The sequence below is a fragment of the Ctenocephalides felis genome, unplaced genomic scaffold (genome assembly GCF_003426905.1).
Source record: "Ctenocephalides felis isolate EL2017-DRISC unplaced genomic scaffold, ASM342690v1 CF-g0.4_SCAFFOLD_03573, whole genome shotgun sequence".
Classification (NCBI taxonomy): Eukaryota; Metazoa; Arthropoda; class Insecta; order Siphonaptera; family Pulicidae; genus Ctenocephalides; species Ctenocephalides felis.
The window spans coordinates 1403330-1425588 of NW_020539727.1; the positions used below are offsets into that span (position 1 = coordinate 1403330).

General features: G+C 28.5%; 2 protein-coding genes and 2 non-coding genes across 4 annotated transcripts in view; all 4 read left to right on the forward strand.

Moving 5' to 3' along the window:
* Window positions 1-22259, forward strand: part of LOC113389272 (zinc finger protein 708-like) — a 117089-nt gene that overhangs the window by 14231 nt on the left and 80599 nt on the right. The window lies entirely within an intron of this gene.
* Window positions 194-355, forward strand: LOC113389842. The gene has a single exon (XR_003368271.1). It is a non-coding gene; the product is annotated as a U1 spliceosomal RNA (small nuclear RNA).
* LOC113389847 lies at window positions 6631-6792 on the forward strand. The gene has a single exon (XR_003368275.1). It is a non-coding gene; the product is annotated as a U1 spliceosomal RNA (small nuclear RNA).
* On the forward strand, window positions 10023-11116 carry LOC113389123. Its single transcript, XM_026626175.1, has one exon. The coding sequence runs from the start codon at window positions 10101-10103 to the stop codon at window positions 10782-10784; it is 684 nt and encodes a 227-aa protein (XP_026481960.1). The 5' UTR covers window positions 10023-10100; the 3' UTR covers window positions 10785-11116.

Below are 22259 nucleotides of genomic sequence, written 5' to 3' on the forward strand. Positions count from 1 at the left end.
TACGTTTGAAATACACGTTACGGTTATAATTAAAATTTCAACATTATTTTATATGTGAATATGATGGAATGAATCGAGACGTTTCGGCGCTGAATGCATACCACTAGATGGCGCTATAGAGTATTCCTCCATGTTCAAACACCGCAAAATATAGAATGGGTATTGCTTAGATCATCGTTCGAGACCCTTCGGCATACTTACCTGGCGTGGGGGCTACCGTGATCAACAAGGCGGTTCCCCCAGGGCGAGGCCCCTCCATTGCACCTCGGTTGGGATGACCCCTGCGATTGTCCCTAATGTGGATAACTCGGGCGCGCAATTTTTGGTAGTCGGGACTGCGTACGCGCTGTCCCGGTAAAAAACTCTCAAATTTCAATATAATAAAAATTCATCCTTCACTCTTGTAGTATGTTTTTTCCTTTTCACATTTAAAACAACCCTTGCAAGGTTACAACATTTATTACTAATCTGATTACACTTTATTTACCTGCATTTGATACTGTCGAAATTTTTTAGTTTTAGTTATATACTTTTATTATTATTTTAGTTAGTTATTTTTTAGTGATAGTTATATACCTTTATTTAATTTAACTATATATACCTTTGTCTTGTCTTGACATAGAATTTGAAAATTTATGAAAACGAATTACTTAACACCGGCTCCTTGGCTTATTTAGTTAAAGCGTCTGTCTTTTTTATAAAAATAAGTTGTAGTATCAGAAGACATTTGTGGTCGCTTGTAAAGACCCTATTCGTTGACTATTGAAAAGCTTGACAAAATTCTTGACAGTTGACAGTTGGAAATTTTTCATTCCATTTTGTGGGATAGGATATAATATTTATAATTATGTACATGGTTTTTTTTCCTAATGGTATTTTACATTTCCAATATAGATGAATGAATATAATAAAATAATGAGATCTATATGTAAAAAAAGAAGAACTATTAGTAGTTTTTAAAAAAAATTACATCTCCGTGTTTTTTTTAAGAAAAGCATAATAAATCAATTAACAACGTATAAGGAAGGAAAAAAAATACAAGACAATACATAGCAATAGACAATACTTGGGTCATTCATAGTTATATATAAAAGATTTTTTTGAATCATTCAAATCGGATGCTTACTTCTTACAAAAACTGTCACTTTGCACAGTTAGCTTGGTACCTCCGAAAAAGCTGGGCCTGCTTTTGCCAAAAACTAATCACCACTACTTTCCGTCATTACGAATTGAATGTTTTCAGGATCATTCAAATTGGATGCTCCGTTCTCTCAAAAATTCGATTTCTGTTTTCTGCACTCTTTGCTCCTATCTCCGAAACGGCTGGACGTGTCTTTGCCAAAAACTAATCAGCACATCTCCCTATAAACTTGAACCATTCAAATCGGTTAATCTGTGCGCCCGAAAACGTGAACAAATTAATGCGGACCCACACATATTCATTTTTTCTGAGGTATCCCAAAATGTTCAGAAACCCATGAAACGTGAAGATATGCAAAAAAATTCATTTTCAATTTTCGGCCCATTACTATAACTTACCCTGCGGGAAGTTAATAATTTATTTTCTAAAATTTAGCTTAGAAAACATGTGTCTTTATTTCCATTAACCCAGTTCTCCTCTACCTTAATAAATTACTTGCAAAATAAGTGCAAAACAAAATTGATCTTAAAACATTGTTGCAATATCTTGTCGATCGTATTACTTTTACAGAAGCAAATCGGTGTGTAAAATTTGTTGCTTCATGTCTAGTGAATAGTGAATATAATAATTCAAGCATAAAACTGAATTTAGGAAACCACATCTATTAACCGCATTAAGTAATTTTACGCGGTACTTTTGAAATTTGCATTCCGCATCAAATTTACTCAAACAATTATTAAAGAATGTCTGCGATGTTACGATATAAAATACGGTATAGAAAAGAGAATATGGTAAAAAGGTCCAACACCGATATCTAAAAACATAGTAAAGTTTAGAATTAATTAACAACAATATTTGAAAGTAGGGGGAAGTAAGATTTATAATCAGTCATCAAAAACCGTTTTTTTTGGCAAAATTATGGGATTCGAAAACCAGTTTTTTAGTGAAAAAAGTCGGTTTTCACAGTATAAATAGAAAATGACAAATATAGCCAAATATAAAAGATAGATGAAAGCGTTTTGATTCTTGAAATCATATCGGTTCAATAGCATTTTATCTCTTATAAGTCTGCAATGGTTCCCAGAAATGTTTTGTATATATTAATTTAGATTTTTATACCAGTGTAATATTAATTTAAATCAGTGTGACTTCTTCTTGAAGAAGTAACTTCCACTACTCAAACTTAAAAAAAGAGTTTTAAACCTTAGAAGCCACAAATTAAAGAACAAAAAACTTATAATTATTATATCAGGCTTTAAAAATAATTAAGCATAATTTGGTCGCTAGTACGAGAGTATTTTCTATTTCAGGAAATTTCGTGAGTAAACAAAGGACACATCTAAGTAGCAATTGGATAGACGTTCTCAGTTTGAAATCATATTTTATTAAACAAAAAACAATTATAATGTTTAAAATTAATTAAATAAAATTTCTCGGAACAGACAATACCCGAGTTTAACTTAATTGTTTTTAAAACTAAAATTGATATTATCAAGTATATATCAACATGTACCTAATATTTTTTTACTTTTATTTTTTAATTTAATTAATTTTTTTTATTTAAAAATGTTTTATTTAAAAAAGCATGAATAACGAATAATTATTTTCAAAGTTATTTAGTCAAGATAAACTATTAATTTTTAGTTTTACTAATTAAAATTAAAATAATTTTGTTTATTATCTATAAAATTGAAAAATAAATAAATTCAGTCAAATTCTGCTCTAAATTACACTAATTTTGTGGATGAATTACAGAATATTCGAGCAAAAATTTATTTTCTATATATAATATTCGAAAACCGGTTAAAACCGGTTTTTTAGTGAAATTAATATTCGAAAACCGGTTTTCTAAAATGTCGTTTTTTGTATATACCCTAGTCATTACCTTAATTCTTATGACATTACTATGAGGAGATAAACAGCAATGTTTGAAAATTCATAATAAAAGTATTTTCTTACTTTGTTAGTTTTTCTGTATGTCCCAGAAGGCCCGGCCCGTTTTTCAAAACTAATATTTTTTTTTAATTAATTATAATTTTTATAGATTATTAATGTTTTAAATGTGTGTGAAAATAATCTTTAAACTAATATTTTTTAAATTAAATATATTTTTTAGATTATTATTGTTTTAAAAGTGTGTTTCAACTGTATTACTGTTCAATTAGTTAATCTTTTCGAAAATTAATTACGAAGAAACGGTTCGAACTATTTGGTACTCTGGAACTGGTTTTTGGATTTACAAATTCATTCATAATGCTTATGAATAGTTTTGCATTTATCTGCCAATTTTGAAGAAAAGGCTCGAACGATCGTCAAAATATTACTAATAAAGATATCTGTAATGTTTTATACAGTGATTTCTCAGGAGACTTCGACTTATGCAAAACTGTAATTTCACGAGGTTAAGTTTTTTTTATCGACTTCGTGGATCTATGTCAATAGAGATTGAGACATTAAATATGCTGTAAAATAAGTGAATTTCATTTCGAATGAACGAAATGATTGTTTGGTTTACCAAACCTCATTTATATCAATTACATTTCTAATTAGTTATAATTGAAATATACTAAACCATTCAACAAGATAACAATATTTGAGGTTTTGTTTTTGTCTATTAAGGCTGAATAAACCATTACTGAAAAAACACTTTGAACACTAAATGAATATCCATTGAGAATTTTCTATTGTATAAAATATTAGATAAGTAGAATTAATAAGCTGATTGAAGAAGTAGAATATATAAAAATCTTGACAAGATGACAAGCATGTCATTTTAAAACGTTTCTGAAGTTATTCACGTTTCAGCCCGCAATTCTGAATCTATTTTGTATCGTGCTGATTAGTGTATTGTAAAAGATTCTCTGGCATAATTTCTTGTAATTGAAAGTAGAAAAAAAATTTAACGATGGTCTAATCATGGTCTTCTATATCATACTAAAATATTACGATTGGATAAAGTTAGACTGAGCCATTTTCTTGTAATTAACAACTGTTGAAACAATTTTTTGCCGATTTTTATCAAATTTTTTTTGACAGAAGATATCATGGTCTTATAGAACATACTGAAATATTACGGCTTACGACACGTAGTTTAATTTTAAAAATTCATCAAAATTTGGAAAAATATTATTGTCAACATTTGTGTCAAAAGTCAATGAAGTCAATGGGAAATGGGTTTGGAATTAGCAAAAAACGTAAATTAACAGTCTACAAAACTTCTCTAGTTTTGTAAGAAATGTTACCATTCATTTAAATCATTAAATAATATCTAGAACTACGTACAAGATTTTCGTAATCGCGACAGTATTTTCTTATAGCAGATGCTTATTTCACAAAACATTTTAATAGGTTTTTCATAAATTTTAACATGGCAATAAGTTCATGCACTTAACAGTCCTACGAAAATTGATTGAATTATATCAATCAATTTTGGAAAAATTAGCTACAATTTTAGGACATATAAGCACACGTGTCTGTGCAATTTAATTAATGTAATTACAGATATTATGATTGAGTTCGAGAAATAAACTGTTAAAAATGTTATCTAAAAAACTTAATCTTAATTTTGGTTCAAGTTCACTTCAAGAAGACTGAAGAAGAAGCTGCCCGAAGATAATATGGAGGAACCATAGAACTACCACAACCTTATATAAACAGAATAATTGAATCATTTATTGAAGTGATTCTCTGAATATGATTGTAATATTGATCCGATAAATTTATATGTGTGTTTGCAAGTGTGTGTGTATGTGTGTGAGTGAATGACATAAGCCAAATAGCTCATAGAATAGTCATGTATTCTGATTGCTATTGAAAATAAAAATTAAAAAAAAAAAAAAAAAAATTTGGTTTCTTAAGTCAATTATTACACCTATCGGGATGTTTTTGCCACTTGCCTTACGGCAAAATGCCACTTTCAACTTACGATTAGCTAGCTTCTCGTAGTGTAAGTTATAGTAATCGCATACAAATCGAAAATGAAAATGTTTATATATCTTTACATTTTAGATGTTTCTGAACATCTTGGCATGCCTTAGATAAAATGTATGTATGTGTTTAGATACAAATTTTCGTCGACGATTTCGGGAACACGGTTCAACCGATTTCAATTATTCTAAAAACAATCGATTTCTATATATAAGCAGACGTGCCGATAAGTTTTTGGCAGAGGCAGGTCTAGCCGTTTCGAAGATATGGGACAAAAAGTGCCAAAAACGGTAACACAGATTTTAAGAGAACTGAGCGCCCGATTTTAATTAATATCAGTTATCTATAATTCATAGACATTTTACTTGTATTGACATGGTGACGAACGAGTTCATGAAATTTTTGGGTGGCCATGTCTACCGGTTTCGGAGATCTAGTAAAAAAAGTAAAAAAAAAATATCATTTGGCGGTCAAAAATGATCATTAGACATAAGCACACTAAATTATCAAATATTTTATGGAGATTTCTATGGGTTCCGTAACATCGTTTGACCGTTAGTCTGCGACACGGCGCTTACGCGCTTCGATATTTTGTTTCTATACAGCGCGATTGCTTTGAAAAAAGTTCATTACTTCCAAAAAATTTTGAAATATAAAAAAACTATTTTTTTTCAAAAAGTCTTTTTCTTCAAAAAAGTCAATTTTTTTCAAAAACTTAAAAATTTTCAAAGCATATTTCTGTGTTTATCTGCATGTTTAAGTGATAATAAATATCACAACTGCTTTATGACAGGTTGCTCAAAACACTGGTTTTGAACTCGAAACCTTGTTGTTTCAAGGGTACCTAGCTCTTCACTTCAAATTTAATATACTGTTTTTAATAGTTTTTACGATACAAATAATTAAATTTATACATTTTTAGTTGGACACATATTATGTGCTACACAAGCATTAATACTTGAATCAACTTATCTATAAAATACTTCTATTTCTATAAATTTATTTTTCTATAAAATACCAAATTTATAAACATAAGTGTACCAAATGAATTTCGAAATTTACGATATCAATAACTTCATACGAATTTTGTGGATACATTCCAGAAAGTTGAATTGCGCTATTTTGCCTAAGGTATTCTTCCAATTCGCCTCCAATTAAATTGGCAATAAATAGTTACATTCAGTAATATTTGAAGTGGCTCGTGTCGCCGTGGCTTAGTTGGTTAAAGCGCCTGTCTAGTAAACAGGAGATCGCGAGTTCGAATCTCGCCGCAGCCTTTTATATAATTCTATTGCGCTTTTTTTTAAATATCATTTTTAATAATTATATTTTTCAAATACAATAGGAAATAGACAATTTATTGAAACGATACGTTTGAAATATACGTCACGTATATAATTAAAATTTCAATATGATTCTATATGTGAATATGATAAAATAAATAGAGACGTTTTGGCGCTGAATGCATACCACTAGATGGCGCTATAGAGAATTTCTCTATGTTCAAACACCGCAAAATATAGAAGGGTTATTGCTTAGATCACCGTTCAAGACCCTTAGGCATACTTACCTGGCGTGGGGGCTACCGTGATCCTGAAGGCGGTTCCCCCAGGGCGAGGCCCCTCCATTGCACCTCGGTTGGGATGACCCCTGCGATTGTCCCTAATGTGGATAACTCGGGCGCGCAATTTTTGGTAGTCGGGACTGCGTACGCGCTGTCCCGGTAATAAACTCTCAAATATCAGTGTAATAAAAATTCATCCTTCACTCGTGTATTATGATGTTTTTCCCTTTTCATATTTAACCCTCCGTCGGTCGGATATTTTTTTACCTCCGAACGGTCGGAAAGGTCTGGCTGAACCACCATTCATTTCACATGCATTTATATGGGATAAATGAGTTTTTGGTGTCTTATATATTAAAGATTATTAGTAGTAAATATTTATAGTTTTGATTTTTTCTTTTTCTTACCGTCTTTTGCATGTGTTGAGCTTGCTTATAATAAAAATATTACATATTATATTATATAAAAAAAATCAAGAAATATAAAAAAATCGTTGCTTTTTTTATTAATTTTTCTGTTTTATATCAATGAAAAACATTATTTATTCTTTTTCGGCGCCTTTGAAATGAATGTGAAATTCAAATGAAAACGAAATGAGGTGCGTCGCCTTTGAAATGAGTTGTAAAACTCAAAGTGAAAATATAATTTCACTACAGGTTTGCCAAAAAAAATTTCGAACGCAGTACGGGTAGAAAAATTGTTGATAATGTGTGCATTACTCATCCGATTTTCAGTGTTTGCGATTTTCAATAAGTTTGGTATGTTTTCAGAAAACTCTCGTCATGAAAATACTAACATTCATGCTACAACACATAGCAAAGAATATATACAACGCAGTTTGAATAGAAAATACCATGAAAAAAGACAAAATACTGGTTTACATATATCAAAAAGCGTATATTTCATACAAAATGTATGGGTGGTCTAGACAGACCTTTCCGACCGTTCGAAGTATAAAAAAGTTAATATCCTTATAATTATCCTTCTGTACATTTTTTCGTCCTGATTTTTGCATTGATCGACAGCTAATGAAATTTTAGGAAAAGTCAAGAAATTTCAAGTCGATAGGATTACTAGAAGTATTTTTTTTTAATTGAAGTTGAAAAAAGTCTGGCCAGACCACGCCGACCGACGGAGGGTTAAAACAATCCTTGCAAAGCTACAACATTTATTATTAATCTGATAACAGTTTACCTGCATTTGGTACTGTCTTAAATTTTTTAGTTTTAGTTATATACCTTTATTATTATTTTAGTTAGTTAGTTTAGTTAGTTATGTTTTAGTGATAGTTTTAGTTATATACCTTTGTTTAATTTAACTATATATATCTTTGTCTTAACATAGAATATCAAAATTTAGGGTAACGAATTACTTAACACCGGCTCCTTGGCTTATTTAGTGCGTGACCCTTAAGTGGTTAAAGCGTCTGTCTTCTTTATAAAGACCCTATTCGTTGACTATTAAAATACGTATAAATTTTGTTTACATTTCTATGGGTTCCGTAACATCGTTTGACCGTTGGTCTGCAACGCGGCGCTTACGCGCTTCAAAATTTTGACTCTATACAGCGCGATTGCTTTGAAAAAAGGTTTATTATTTCCGAAATGAACTGAGTTATTTTTTCCAACAAGTCAAAGTAGTATACAATGTACTTTTTCGGCGGACTATTGTAAATCCATTAAATTTACTGAATGTCCTATACTGGACAGTTGTAAATAAAAGAGTTAATAAAAAAAAAATAAAAAAAAAAAAATCCGAAATATTTTGAAATATAAAAAAACTAATTTTTTCTCAAAAAGTCTTTTTCTTCAAAAAGTCAATTTTTTTCAAGAACTTGAAATTTTTTAAAGTTTTCAAAAAAATCTTTTTTAACTTCCCGAATGTTTTTTCGACGTTTCAAGCCATTCTGAATCGAATGAGACCAAATTTGGAAAAAGTATGTGTGTGTGTGTGTATGTGAACAGATTTTTTGCCGTAAATCGACGTTTTCTCGAAAACTGCTGGGCCAATTTCAAAAATTTAAAAGCGGTTCGATGTATCTCGACGAGGAATATCGTTTGTCAGTTTTGTGCGACGATCGGCCGAGTCGTTTCTTTATAAATAGCAGAAAAGTGAAAAATTTTCGTGTACGTTTTAGCCCACAATTCTGAACCGATTATGAAAATTCAAAAACCGTTCGAAAGATATTGATTGTGCTGATTAGTTTTTGGTAAAGATCGGGCGAGCCGTTTTCTTGTAATAAAGTGTTAAAAAAATTTTTTTTTGACGATTTTTATTATTATTTCTTTGACGGCAGATACTATAGTCTTCTAGATTATACTAAAATATTACGGCCCTACGACAATTGGTTTAACTTTGAAAATTCGTCAAAGTTTGCAAAAATTGGTATCGTTTTTATGGCATTTGTCAAATTTCCTTTCCTTTCATGAACGTTTTCTCAAAAACGCCTGAGCCGATTTCAAAAATTTAAAAGCCAAGATATTGGTTGGGATTGATGCTGATTAGTTTTAGATGAAAATCTACCGAGCCGTTTTCTTGTAATTAACCCTTGAAAAAGAAATTTAAGCCGATTTTTATGGAATTTTTTTTAGCGATATATATCATGGTCATATGAACTTACTGTAATATTACGGTTTTACGACAAGTAGTTTAATTTTAAAAATTCATCAAAGTTTGAGAAAATGAGTAGTTTTTTTGACGTTTGTTAAAATGAAATTAGATGATTTACATGGTATAGAGTGTCCGTTCGTTTTCAATGATGTGTAATAAATCCACTCAAAATACTTTTAATCACTCATAAATTAATTTTTTTATTGTTGATTAAATCGATTATTTAGACATATCGGGAAGTTCATGTAACTTGCCTCAAGGCTAAATACCAGTTAAATTTTTGTTTTAAATTTAATTTGGGATACGGGAAGTTTCAGCAATTTGCCTTAAGGCACGATGCCATACACAACTAGTTTTCTGTTTATATCACGACAATAATTTTTTTTTTCTTCCCTTTATCAATTTCAATCGGCCTTAAAAAAATAATAAAACAATAAAAAAATAAAACATTCAGTAGGGTTCTAGTAGTATTCAGTAGTAAACCGCCAGTAAATAAATTGTTTGAAATAATATAAATACTATAATATGAATTCATTATTATAGTTATATATTAGTATATATATATATATATATATATATATAATACCTATTATGTTGTTTATATAGTACATTATACGCCGAATATAATAATTCGCCTTCCGCCTGTTGTTGCGTTCTATTGTTCTTATTACCGGTGGTAGACATTCATACTTGGTCCGTTCAATCCACTGTAGTGAAAAGGTGGGGAGTCGCCTTTGAAAATAGAAAGCAAAATGCAACGTCTTTGCCATCAGACTATAATCATTCATCGCACGGTTCATATCGTATATCTTTACATAACAATAATATTGTTATTATTTTGCAAAAGTATCAGTGAAAATGTGGAATTTGCAATTGTCGCTTCTAGTCTCAGCAACGATTGTCTGTGCAGTGTATTCGAATCCTGTGGTGATAGATCAGGAAGCCGAAGCTCAAAATTTTTTTCCTTCGATATATAGAGATGGTCCTATAACGATACAAGGGCACTCCAGGCCTTTTTTGAGTGCGTACACGAGAGGACTTCGTGGGACCTCTGAAGGATCACCAGCTGTAAACAGTATATTAGGATCAGGAGATTTAGGAGTTTTACGTGGTGGTACATTTTACCAAGATGACGACAAACAGTACGCTTCCCGACCTGATTTGTATGGATCCTTCTACTCACCCAGTAGCAACGGACACAGTGGTCCTTATCTAGATGGATACTATGGCGGATTTAGGCATGATGAACAGTTTGCAAACTTCAGGGATTTTGCTGACTTCAACGCGCCGGCTGATGCCGCCTATTCGCAGTATGTAGTGCTTTACGCAAATCCTGGAAGTGTCACTCAAAACCAAGAAAACCACAGTCCTAAAAACATCATAGAACAATTGGCCAGTTTGGACGAGGAAACGCCGAAGAAAAAGTTGTCGTTAGGTAAACGCAAATTGGCTTTGGAAACTAAATCGCGGAAGAAGTCAGGGAAGTCTGATGATGACAAACGGAAGGAAATAGCGACGGAACCGTTGCTGGCACTGAGTTAATATTACTAGACATTGTTGATTGTTCGTATTTGTGTGTCAGTGAGTTGAGTGTTGTATAGTGTTTGTTGCAAAATAAATGTCTGCATGGAGGTGTGCATATTTGTGTCTAATGCCAAACGGGCAGTTGAGGATATTATCATTATGTTATGTTACGCGGATATATTTTCGAGATGCAAGTTGTTTAAGTGCGAGTGCGTGTCAACCGGTTGACTGGAATATTCTTTGCAATATTATTTTCAGGTCAATGGCGTGTGTTATTTTATTATTATGTACTTGACTTAAATTTTATATTGAGACGTGTTCTGTTCATCATTTCGTTATAATCTCGTAAATCCTTTACCTAATTCTCATAATTGAAGTGAAATGATCTAAGAACTTGTAGAGCAATTAATCTGTTTGATGCTTAAGTGATATGTTCCATGATTTGTGCAAAAATTTGACAATCTTACCTAAGCATTTATTTCGATTAATATGTTTGAATAATATTTTAATTTACTACTCATATAATTTTCTACCCACCAAACTATTTGTGTAGGTGTCACATTACCTCTAAATTATCATACAATAAATATGATTTGTAGATCAACAGAATTTGGGCAAAACATGCTCATAAGTTTTATGGTAAATGTGATACGTTTTGTTTCTTCCTTAATTTTTTATTGCCAGAAAAAAAGTCTGCCTGGCTACTCGCTACTTGAAGAAAATGATAGTAAAGATTTAATGACAGCAATTCAACAAAATTAATTATATAATTTTCAATATAAAATTTTTAATTTAGAGTAATTGTTTTTGTGGTTTTTTTTATATAAATGAAGACAAAATTAGTAATGTGGTGCGTCTTTTGTCCAGTAACTTATAAACTAATAATTATTCTTATAATATTTGGTACTTTTTTTAATTTCTATAATATTTGTTTCTTCTTCTGAATCCACTATAATTTTATTACTTTAATTTTTTTCATAGTTTTTTAATAATACATATTTTTATCATTTTATACTTTTGATTAATTTGAAGTCTGTAGAATAACAATTGACAGCAATAATTTCTCATCACTCTACTATATATATTTTTTGAATAAAAATAGAGACAAATTAAAAATAAAGCAATAATAGTAGTAACTAATATTTTCATCATTTTGGTAAATCAAAATTTTTGAATAATATAAAAAATTAATCAAATAAAAATGACTAAAATTAACAAATTTAGCACATTTTATGACATTGACGAGTACAAATTTGATAGTCATATATGCACTTTAATCGTTTTAAAAATCAAATTATTAATATATTTTATATAAATTAATGAAAACTTAGAGGCCATAAAATAGATGAACATAGAATTTTTTAAGAACATAGTATGAGTTTATAGTTATAGAACATAGATAGTTTTATTGTTGAATATGTATCAATTTTTTTAGACATTTCAACAAAGTATAATGATAATTTTAGCACAGACTTTTAATTTTAATTTTTACACCGATATCAATTTTGCAAAAAACTAGATAATGTGAAAAAAATCACAAAAACACTGGAACTTTATTCGCTAAGTAAACATTAAGTAAAATTATTAACAAAATATTTTTGAACACTATTTTTTTTGTGAGTATATAATAATTTAATTTTATTTCAATTGATCACTAATTATTGGTTTTAAAATTAACAAATTAATTTGCCATATGCACTTTTTGTGGAACTACAATTATAAAAATGCAACATCAAAATATACTTTTATTAACTTAATTAAATTTATTAATTAAATTTAAAGATAATATAATTAGAATCCATATGACAAATAAATTGACAATAGTAGAAGTAGCCAGTGTAATTCTAAATAATAAACAATCAATGATAATTAAAAAGTTATCAAAATAATTAAAACAAATAATAATTCAAAGTTTATTATTAATTTATAGAATATCATGAAGGTATTATCATTATAATACAGCTATTATATATTTTTTCCAATATCCATATTTTTTATATAAAAAAGCCAAATAAATTTCATAATGTCATTAGATTCTGTTTGAAATTGTAATTAGAAACATTCTCTAGAATGTGATATAATTTACGCATCAGTCGTCTTTTTATTAGTAAATAAATATATTTACACTGCAACAAATTCAATTAACAAATTTGTGTTAATTAATTTAACCATATATTACTTAACATTTCCGAAAATAACTAAGGTGGCCAAAGTATTTCACTATTTTTATTTAATTTATTTTATTTAAAACAGAACACGGTCTTATCAAAATTCAAGTTGAAAAACGAGAAACTTTTATTCCAGATTCAAATATTTTTGGATAATTCTAAATGATGAAATGGTGTTTAATTATTTATTAAGATGTTTTTTGAATCTGGAATAAAACTTTTTTTAGAAATGTATACGCGGAAATAGTTTTATATTATGTAAGTTCGATTTTTTAACTATAATTTTATATATGTTAAGATTTATATTAAGAAATATATATTTTATAACAAGAAAAAATGTCTTTTTTATAGTTAACTGTTTTTCTATCATAAATAATTTTAATAAAATTTACGAAAAGTAACATATAGTGATAATTTCGCAAAAGAACTGTTATCAAATTTTTATATTTTTTATATTGGAGTATATTTTTATATTAGAGTAGATCTGTTAGAAATTAATTAAATTTCCTAATTTTAAATCTTGTCCACTTTTTACAATATTTTAGAAGAAGAGTTTTTTTACAATATTTTGAATGAAAGGTTTTTGATGTTTATTCATAAGTAGTTTTTTGTGTAAGTAAATTTAGTAAAGTAAACCAAAATGCGACATGCATAAGATTTAAAAAGTATGTATATGCAATTTTGGACTTATTATTATTAAACTGATTTATATAATTTCATCTACCAAACATATACTGTTGTCTCTATCTTATATTATTTTAATTTCTGGTACATCTCAGCTGCTTTTCGTCAATAATAAAGTAGACATCACATTTTTCTTGTATATTATATTCTAATATTATCTAGGCTCATAATTTCAGCTAAATTCAAGTTTCAAGTGATTCGACATTTCTAGCAGATGTCAGTTCAAATGTTTTCAATGTCAAATAATGATAAGTGTTTTTTGTAATTCTTGTCATTTAATTCTATAATAATAACATAGTTTTATCGTTCATTAAATCTTAAAACTTTCTTTGACAAAATCTAAAAAGAATTATCAAAATTAGAATAACCGTTTAAGAGAAGTATTAAATTATACATACCGTACAGAAGAATTTTAAATATATGATGTACATATTTTTGCAATGCAAAAAGTTTAAGTTTGAACTACAATACATAAAGAAAATAGAAAAACAAAAATATCGAGTACATATATTTGACAGTATGAAGATTTCCTATCCAAAATTAGAGTGCAACAGAAGTTTACAAACTTTTTAATTTAAAAATGCCATCTTTTTACTTAAATATAGTAGCAAATACCAACAAGTTAATTTTTCTTTAGACTGTCAGTAATGATAAATTTTATCTACATCATAATTATCTTTTTATGATGCTAATACATAATCCAAAATAGTAAATAACTCATAAAAATTATGTGATCTAAATGCATTATAAAATATCAGAAGATAAGATAATATTATTTATAACTAATCAAATCAATTTATAACTAATCAAACATTTAATGATATACCAGATTGTTTTTTGTAATTTTCATTAGTCTCGCTTACTTAGCCTTATTACTTAGAACATTTCATTTTTATATTCTACATCATCTTTATATATTCTACACTATCTTGCCTACATACGAGTATTCTATACTATTCATCTATCTTTTTATTTAAATCTTATTATTATCTAATCTTTAACTTCTTCGCAACTGATTTCTTCATTCTTCATTTTTTCTTCTGAATCCGATACTTCCAAATTCTAATCTTGCTTTTTCTTCTTACTTCTAATTTCTTATTCTAATTCAACCCAAATTATTTCTAATCTCCAATTCTAATCTTTTCTTTCTTTCTTCTTACTTTTAATTTTTATTGAAATTCAATTCAATTCTAATTATATTTAATTTCAAAGTAACTATTTTCAATCGGAAACCAGTTATAGATAAAGTTTATTAACTTCCCGTAGGGTAAGTTATTGTAATGGGCCAAAAATCGAAATTGAAAATTTTTACATTTCTCGACGTTTTGAAGGTTTCTGAACATCTTGGCATACTTCAGAAAAAATTGATATGTGTGTGTGTGTATGTATAGATACAAATTTCCAGTCGATTGGAATGGTTCAAAAAATATTCGATTCCTATTGATAGGGAGATGAGCTGCTTAGATTTTGGCAACGGCAGGTCCAGCAGTTACGGAGAAAAAAAGGCAAAGTGTGCAGAAAATAGAAATCGAGTTTTTGAGAAAACGGAGCATCCGATTTGAATGTACTAAGAAACATTCAATTAGTAATGATTGGGAGAAGCGTTTATCAGATTTTGGGCAAAGTTGGCCCAGCCATTTCGGAGCTAAATGTGCAAAAAATGGCAGTTTTTGAGAGAACTAAGCAACCGATTTAAATGATTCAAAGAATTTTTACTTGTCTTAACAAAATAATTGAATTTGGAAAAAAAAATTTTTGTTTCGACTTTTTTTTTCTTTTTTTTTTCAAGAAAAAATTTGTTTGTATATCAAGAATAATTCAGATTTTATTTTTAATTCTGACTAAAGTTTTAATATACTTTGAACAAATAATTTCAACTTTGCAATTCAGTTTATATAGTTCTAATAAATATTAGACAATGTTACAATAATAATCTATTTCAAAACATTCAGTATTCCTCAAACATTTCGTTACGATATGGGAAGTTCCAGCATTTTGCCTTAAGGCACGATGCCTTACACCCAACTAGTTTTATTTATATATTCTAGAATTGGCAAGGATTTCGACTTAATTGGAAGAAAATAATTTTATTATCCCGTAATAATACAAATTATTTTTTTTACTTCTCAAAATGCAATTACAATCTGTTTTTAAAATACAAAAAACATTCAGTAATAATGAATGGCAATATATAATTTTAAGACCAAAATAGAGTTATAACCCTTTGGTAACCCTTTTTTGTGTAATGAGAGAAAATGAATATTATATATTTTATTGAAGCTTGGCAAATTTATATTTGAATTACGAAACATTATCTACAACTGGATAAATTACACACTTCAATAATACAACAGAAAAAACAATTTTTTTTAGTATATAAGAGTATTAGGTACGGTAGTGACTGTCGTCATTACTACTATACTGATTTTGAAATAGGGTTCAAAGAAAAAAAAATGAAGTACAAGTTTCCATTGTTGCATCGAGTCAGCGCCTTACATTAATGTGGCCTGTAGGCCACATGGCTTTTAAAGAGCCAAAGGTAAGTTTATTTGCTCTACTTTTTTTAATGAATATAATTTGATGATTTGTGTTCAATAGTGTACGTTGGGTACGGTTGTGACAAATTTTGTGGGTATGGTTGTGACTTGTATTTATTGTCCTTTTTTGGGTGAAGATTAAACGGATAAACAATCTAATTCTTTGAGCAGCTGCAATATCTGTCTTGCCTATAAAAATATTTTCCATTTTAATTATTCAAAAAATTTATGGAAACTACGAATAATATAGAAATTATTTCAACGTTTCGTCCACGGCATAAAAGTTTCATTTGTTTTATTATTTTTAATATAATTATTTACGGGGGACAGGGTAAAATATTCTTCTGATTCAGGATTTTTTATTAAATTAAGATTTGTACTACAACAAAAATCTATTCACTCGACACGACGACTAATCACAATCGACCCGTATAGAAATGATTTCATCGAGAGCGAATGACGAACATCCATTGCATTTTCACAGATTTGCTTCCTAGTCGCGCCTAAAGAAGTTTTACTTCAAAACAGTCGTAATAATCATTTAGGTGTTCATAGTTTTTTAAATCTATTTTAATGCTTGTCACAACCGTTTTGAGGATATGGGCCGTTACCAAAATTATTGCTGATAAAAAAGTGGCATAACAATAGTCTAGTCTCCTCAACTCTGAAAACTAAAAAATTATATTTGTCATATATTTTCCTGGAAAATTTTGACTAAAATTTGTTTAAAAATTGTCTTAATTCAATTCATAATATTCATAACAAGTAAAGCAAAATGATTGCGTCTTACATATTATGTGAGAAAACATGATGTAAAAATGAAAGTACTGCTTTTTCAACTCTTTCAAACATTTTATTGTCAACTAACATTATTATCGCTGTTTTGTATTTTCAGTTATAATTATGATAGAATGTATTTTAAAGCACATGTAATAACAATAAAAAATAACAAACGACTTTTATACCAACTAATGCACAAAAAAGGTCACGAACTAAATATACTTTTGTCGGATCACTTTCTATTTCTCTTAATACAGTTGACTCTATTGTACTTTTTATTAGAGAAATTGATCGTTTATAATAATAAAGTCGATAATAGAATAATAAGGAAAGGTACAAAAACAGTAAAATGAGAAAATTAATAATTATTATGTATATGTTCATTACGTAAGTAATTTTATAATAGTTACTAAAGATTTTCATTAATCAATGAAACCGTTTTATTTACTCAAATCAATTTTTGCATTTATTTTCAAATACATTTTTAAGATTAGTTTGTTTTTCTGAAAAATTTATTTGCTTAGGATATTTTAATGATTTAAGTCATTCTGAATAGTTTGACATCAAATTTTGACTATTGAGCCAAAAGTTAACTTTTAATCGACGTTTTCTCAAAAACGGCTGAAACGACTTAAAAAATATCTCATTAGATTAAATTCGATAAGAACTCAGTTTTGTGCAACAATCGGCCGAGCCGTTTTCTCATAATAAACCAGAGAAGTGATTTTTTTCTGAAAAATCAAGGGTTAATTTTGAAAGTTCAAAAACTGTTTGAAAAATATGGTTTGAGAATGGTTGTTATTTTTAGTTTATTGAGTAAACTAGGTGTAAGTGGCATTTTGCTTTGAGGCAACTTGCACCAACTTTCCGATATGTGTAAATAGTCGATTTATCAATAAAGATTAGATTTTAATGTGATATGTCTACCTGCCTAGTAGACGATTTTTCTACCAGTCGACCTGCCTACTTGTCTACTTTTCTACATGTCTAACAACCTACTAGTCTCGCTACTGGTTTACCTGTCTACCAGTCCCCCTATCTACCTGTTATCTGGGTATCAATATTTCTGCATGCATATAAAACAACTAGTGGTGCATGGCATCGTGCCTTAAGGCAAATTGCTGGAACTTCCCGTAAGGTAATTAAACATTCGAGGAATGAAAATAACCAATAGTGTCTGAGTTGATGTATTCTATGCAAGTTAATAATAATCAACAAATGCTTCATAATTAATACTTAAAGGTAAAGATTTCCATTACGTATTGATGGATACACTTACCTTTTTTATTATGATATTAGATTTGATAATGCCTGGGAAGTGTAGAATTCAAAGTATCTGATTGATGTAACCTGTGCAAGTTAATAATATTCAACAAATGCCTCATTATTAATACATAAAGGTAAAAATTTCCATTATTGATGGATTGATCGCACCCACTAGATAATATAATTTATTTTGAGCCATCTTTATTAAATGCAAATTAAAATTTATATGCTGCAATCGAACGTCGATTTAACCTTCAGGACTGCAATTTCTTGCATTTCTCTCTCTCAAAGAAATCTTTAAATGTTTATCGCTTTTGTCGATGCAATAAACTTGAAACATGAAAATACATTTTGAATGAAATTTCAATAAATCTGTAGTTGCAATCAATTTATCCAAGTATAATTATTAATTTTTTGTGGAGTATTTTGTCCAAAAAAAATATTTTCATGAGGTTAATTAAAATTATCAACTGCAGAAGACTCTCGACACAAACTAGTAGTGAAATAAGTTTCTATTTTTTTTTCAAAAAATGGTTTTAAATAATACATTTTTGGACTAAAAATAGATTATGAAATAATTTTAGTAAATTAAAACTATAATTTTCTCGTTCTATTTAGTTAATATTTTTAGTTTTTGTTAGAGCCAAAAGTTCCAAATAGTAGTAGATAAATTAAATCAAAACATGAATGTTCTGTTTAACTATTTAATGAGATAATTGTCATAAAGATGATTTAATCATGATGAATGCATGATTAATTCAAAATATTCAAACAAAATTATAAGTATAAACACATAGATCGATTAGCAATCACTAAACTATTTATTATCGAAATTGAAGATTGAATTTTAGTTGTAATGATAATAAAATTCTAAACAAACATTGGAAATATTTATTTTATGAAATTATTTAATTATTTGTGATAACTGAAGTTTTGAAGAAAGACCGTTAATTGTTTGTGAAATTATATTTTATAGAGAAAAATTTACAAAAATTTTGCGAATGTTCTTCAAAGTTTTCTTTAAAAAAATTTAAGATTATATAGTGCAGTATAAAATGCAGTATTTTTTTTGACGGTAGATAGTCTTCTAGATCATACTAAAATTTTACGGCTCTACGACAATTCGTTTAGCTTTAAAAATTCGTCAAAGTTTGCAAAAATTAGTATGGTCTTTTTGACATTTGTCAAAATTAGACTTTCGTCGACGATTGTTCAAAAACGCCTGAACCGATTTCAGAAATTTAAAAACCATTTAATGTGTATCAATGAGGACTATCGCTTGTCAGTTTTGTGCGACGATCGGCCGAGCCGTTTCTTTGGAATTTGAAAAAAAGTGTTAAACTTTTCGTCTACATTTAAGCTCATACTACCGAATCGATTTTAAAAAATCAAAAACTGTTCGAAATATATTAGTTGGGAATGATACTGATTAGTTTTAGGTGAAAATCTACCGAGCCGTTTTCTTGTAATTAACCGTTGAAAAAAATAAGCCAATTTGTATGGAACTTTTTGTGCGATTTACATCATGGTCTTATAGAACTTACTGAAATATTACGGTCTTAGGACAAATAGTTTAATTTTAAAAATTCATCAAAGTTTGAAAAAATCAGTAATTTGACGTTTGTTAAAATTAAAATTAGACGATTTATTTTGTATAACAATAGAGTACTTGGTCTTAATGAATATACTAAACAATTAAAGTCCTACAAAAAACTGGCTCAATTATAAGATTTATTGATTTTTGAAAATTTGTGTTTAAAAAATACTCCGACCGGGTTGACGTGTTCGATTTTCAATAATGTGTAATAAATCCACTTTGAATACTTTTAACTACTCATAAATGAATTTATCTATCTCGGATTAAATCTATTATTTACACAAATATTGAAGTTCATGTAACTTGCCGCAAGGCAAAATACCAATCCCAAATAAGTTTAATTTAAATTTCATCAACAATTTTTATGAAGTTTGAATTATTTATTTTCACTACTGAATTTAATTTAATTCTATGTATTCTGTACCGTGATGTTATGTTTTCGTTTTAAAATTGTGTCAAGTTTTCTGATAAAAAAATTTGTTCGAATTACCTAATTTTCAAATAATTTATTACTGTTGTGACTAATTTAGAAAGTTATTGCGTAATTTTATTGAATGACAAGAATTTCTTTGATATATTATGCAAATCTAAACGGCGGATGTTTGAATATATTGTGACATATCCGCATTTGATAATGATATAATCACATAATATACGACATCTTACAAATGATTTAAACAAATTGTTGATTAATTAAGAAACTAATGATGAAATTAATAAAAGAAAAAAATTGCGTCTCTATCTTTTGTGTCTGGTTATCTTGTTTTCGTTATTTCTAGTTTTTTGGTTTTGGTTACTACTTTATTGACTCATTTTTAAAGTAATGTTTTTTTCCTAATTTGCATACCTAGTTGTAAAATACGTTCTACAAACATTTACAGCCCAGACAAAATAGATAAAGAAAAATCTGAAACCGAAGAAATAGCATGAAGCACTGCAAATAAAATTTCAAAAATACCACAAGTTCAATTGTAAAAATTCAGCAAAATTTAAAAAAAACGAGTTGATTTTATGACGTTTGTTAAAATTAAAGTTAGACGATTTATTTAGAATAACGATAGAGTACTTGGTCTCAATGCTATGTGCATTGAAGTCCAACGGAAATTGGTTCAATTATAATAATTATTGATTTTTGAAAATTTGCTTTCAGAAAATACTCCTAGTTAACGTATTCGTTCGTTTTCAATTATGTGTAATAAATCCACTCGAAATACTTTCAATCACTTATAAATTAATTTATTTTTTATTGATTAAATCGATTATTTACACATATCGGGAAGTTCATGTAACTTGCCTCAAGGCAAAATACCAATACCAACTAGTTAATAATAAAATTATCATATTCTAGTATATAAAAAATTTATTATTATCATCGTCATTACCAATTACATTAATCTATTTTCGTTTTGCTGTAATTATTTTGTGCAAATAAGGAAGAGAAACTGAACATATAACTGTAATCATTAGCATATACTGCTATTACGATGTCAAATCTTCTTACGAAGACTTCTAAACGCATCAAGATTTTTTGCAGTTTAGTCATGGAGAAACAATTCTAGCATTTCCTGCTTCTGGAGGAATCATGAATAATTGAAGTCAATTAGACCTTTGTCCACTGCTGTGAATTCTTAATCATGGACAGATTAAACAAAATCGTATTAGTAATGAGAATACTTTGCATTCATTGATTGATTGCAATGACAAGTTTTCTGATTTTATCATTATTTGTCGTTCACAGTTTTTTTTTAACTTCCCGAAGTAGAAGAAGTTTTATGCTTACATAAAAAATCCGATTTGCTTATTTTATGTTTACAAGAAATTTGTTTATTTTTTATAAATTCGATTTTTTGAAATTTTTTGATAATTTAGAATTTTTTTCAAAATTTGAATAAAATTTTGAATTTTTATTCTAAAAATTTTCAAAATTACTAAATTTTCTGTGAATGCATTTTTTGCACACAGTTTACTTAAGCAAAATGTTTTTAACTTCCCGTAGGGCAAGTTATAGTAATCGCAAAAAAATCGAAAATGAAAATTTTTATATATCTTTACGTTTCAAAGGTTTCTGAACATTTTGGCATACCTTAGAAAAAATGGATGTATGTGTGTGTGTGTGTGTGTGTGTATGTATGCATGTATGTATGTATGTACGTGTGTGTATGTATGTCCGGATACAAATTTTCGTCGACGATTTCGGGAACACGGATCAACCGATTTGAATAATTCAAAGAACATTCGATTCGTATTGATAAGGAGACGTGCTGATTAGTTTTTGGCGCAGGGAGGTCTAGCCGTTCCGAAGATACGGGGCAAAAAAGTGCCGAAAACGGTAACTCAGTTTTTAAGAGAACGGAGCGTCCGATTTTAATAATTCAAAAAATATTTTACTTATATTGAGAAGGTGAAAAACCGATCAAATTTTTATAAGGGCAGGTCTAGCGGTTTCGGAGATCTAATGAAA

What these genes read in the sequence shown, in the direction of transcription:
- LOC113389123 (XM_026626175.1), top strand. Translation starts at nt 10,101, where the DNA reads ATGTGGAATTTGCAATTGTCGCTTCTAGTCTCAGCAACGATTGTCTGT.